The sequence below is a fragment of the Mastigoproctus giganteus genome, chromosome 13 (genome assembly GCF_048544385.1).
Source record: "Mastigoproctus giganteus isolate SK-2022 chromosome 13, ASM4854438v1, whole genome shotgun sequence".
Taxonomy (NCBI): domain Eukaryota; kingdom Metazoa; phylum Arthropoda; class Arachnida; order Uropygi; family Thelyphonidae; genus Mastigoproctus; species Mastigoproctus giganteus.
Window position 1 is genome coordinate 17,977,265 of NC_143587.1, and position 1,751 is coordinate 17,979,015.

At 34.1% G+C, this 1,751-nt stretch overlaps 1 protein-coding gene across 1 annotated transcript; it reads left to right on the forward strand.

Annotated features, from left to right (window-relative positions):
• The first annotated feature begins 639 nt into the window (after positions 1-639).
• Pop5 (POP5 ribonuclease P/MRP subunit) lies at positions 640-1,119 on the forward strand. The gene has a single exon (XM_090387892.1). It carries the CDS (start codon positions 640-642, stop codon positions 1,117-1,119), a length of 480 nt encoding a protein of 159 aa, XP_090244018.1.
• The last annotated feature ends 632 nt before the right edge of the window (positions 1,120-1,751 follow it).

The following is a 1,751-nucleotide window of genomic DNA, read 5'->3' on the forward strand; positions in this document are numbered from 1 at the left end:
CCTCGAATGCCAACGTATTCTAGCATAATACAACGTATTCTATTTACTCGCTAGGAACTGATCTTTTCCTTTCTTTCTTAACTTATTTTCACGTTTTAGAAGATGCTGAGGCAGATAAGGTAAACTTGCGTAACCTAAGTACAAGCCCTCGTAGGTAGCACAGTTGGTAGGGTTGCTGTCCTTCCAACAACGGGTGGAAAAGACCTGCGTTCGAGCCCCATCGATGACAGGAGAAATTTTTCTGGGCTTTTTCACGACGTGGGTGAGTTAGCCAGTCTCAAGAGAGGTAGCGTGGGTTTTTCTCCCGGAAACTGGTTTTTCGTCCAGCAAAAAAGAAAATCAACCTCAGAAAACAACTAAGTTACAGACAATATACATAGAGCAATATGTCCTTATTCAGTGATACTTCTAAAAAAAAAATCCCTAAGTTCAAGCCACGAACCCTCGTTTGAGAAATACTGATCTAGGCTGCCATGTTCACATTGAAATTTTAATTCAGTAGCCCTCTATCGGAATTGTATATATTTACTATCACACACCGAGAATTAAGGTACTACTCTGTGCTATCACAGATTTGAACTTGTAATGTGTTTGTAGATTTTTGAATTTGTGTAGTAGATATTGTGTTTAAGTATTACCATGGTTCGAGTAAAACAGCGTTACTTTCTTGTAGAAATTATCTGCTCTGATTTTGCGAGTCCAAGTATGTTTCGTTTGCCAGCGAAAATAAACGCAAAAACCATTACTTTCTCAGTACGTAGGACTATTGAAGATCTTTACGGGAGTTATGGTATAGCTTGTATACAGTATGGATTGGCTTTAAAGATGTACAATCCTCATACCCGTGTGTTTATTTTTCGTGTTAGGCGAGAAGCACAAAGGTTTGTTTCAACATCACTTCCGTTTATTAAAAATATAAGTGGAGTAAAATGCACATTGCGTCTTATTCATATTTCTGGTACTATTCGCTCTTGCATGAAGTCTCTTATAAAGCACGATCAGGAGGAGTTGAATGTATTGCTGAGGAAGTGTAACGAAGAACAACAGGAGACACTGCAAACAGCTGTAAAGCAGTGCATAGAAACATTAATAAAGAGTGCAGAACGTATAGCCCCTTAGAATTACATGGAACAAATGGTAGATTCAGTAGTTCGTAAATGTACATTTGTATATGTTAATTATCGTATCTGTATAACATAAAAATATTTTTCATTATAAAGAGTATTTTAATATAAAGATTAAAGTTGTTATACTCCAGCAAAATGTAAATTTTTATTACCTTTCCATATTTCCTCTTTGTGTTGCCACATTCGTTTTAAACAAAGCAAAAAAAAAAAAAAAAGGATTCTATCAAAGCTAATAGTTCTTGTTGCTTTGGCAAAATACTTCCTTTTAACCCTTTAATACTAACATGAAATTTCTGTAGAAAATTCAAATTCCTGTCATTAGGTGCCAAATGGTAGCAGAGCATCATTATCTTAGTAATGATGCTCTATTTTATCAATCTTTCTGTGTTATTTAGTTAGTTTAGACCAGTGTTTCTCAATCTTTTTACTCTCGTGGCACATTTTCCAAAGAAGAAAAATTTCGCGGCACACCTACGTAGTCATAGAAGAAGAAATTTCTAAATTAAATAAATAGAACGAAAAATAATATTAACAATATTTTTATTTATACTTATATTATATTTGTGTTATGCAAACAATTCTTACAACCAAAAAAAAATATTCGGACAATGATGTTAAAATAAA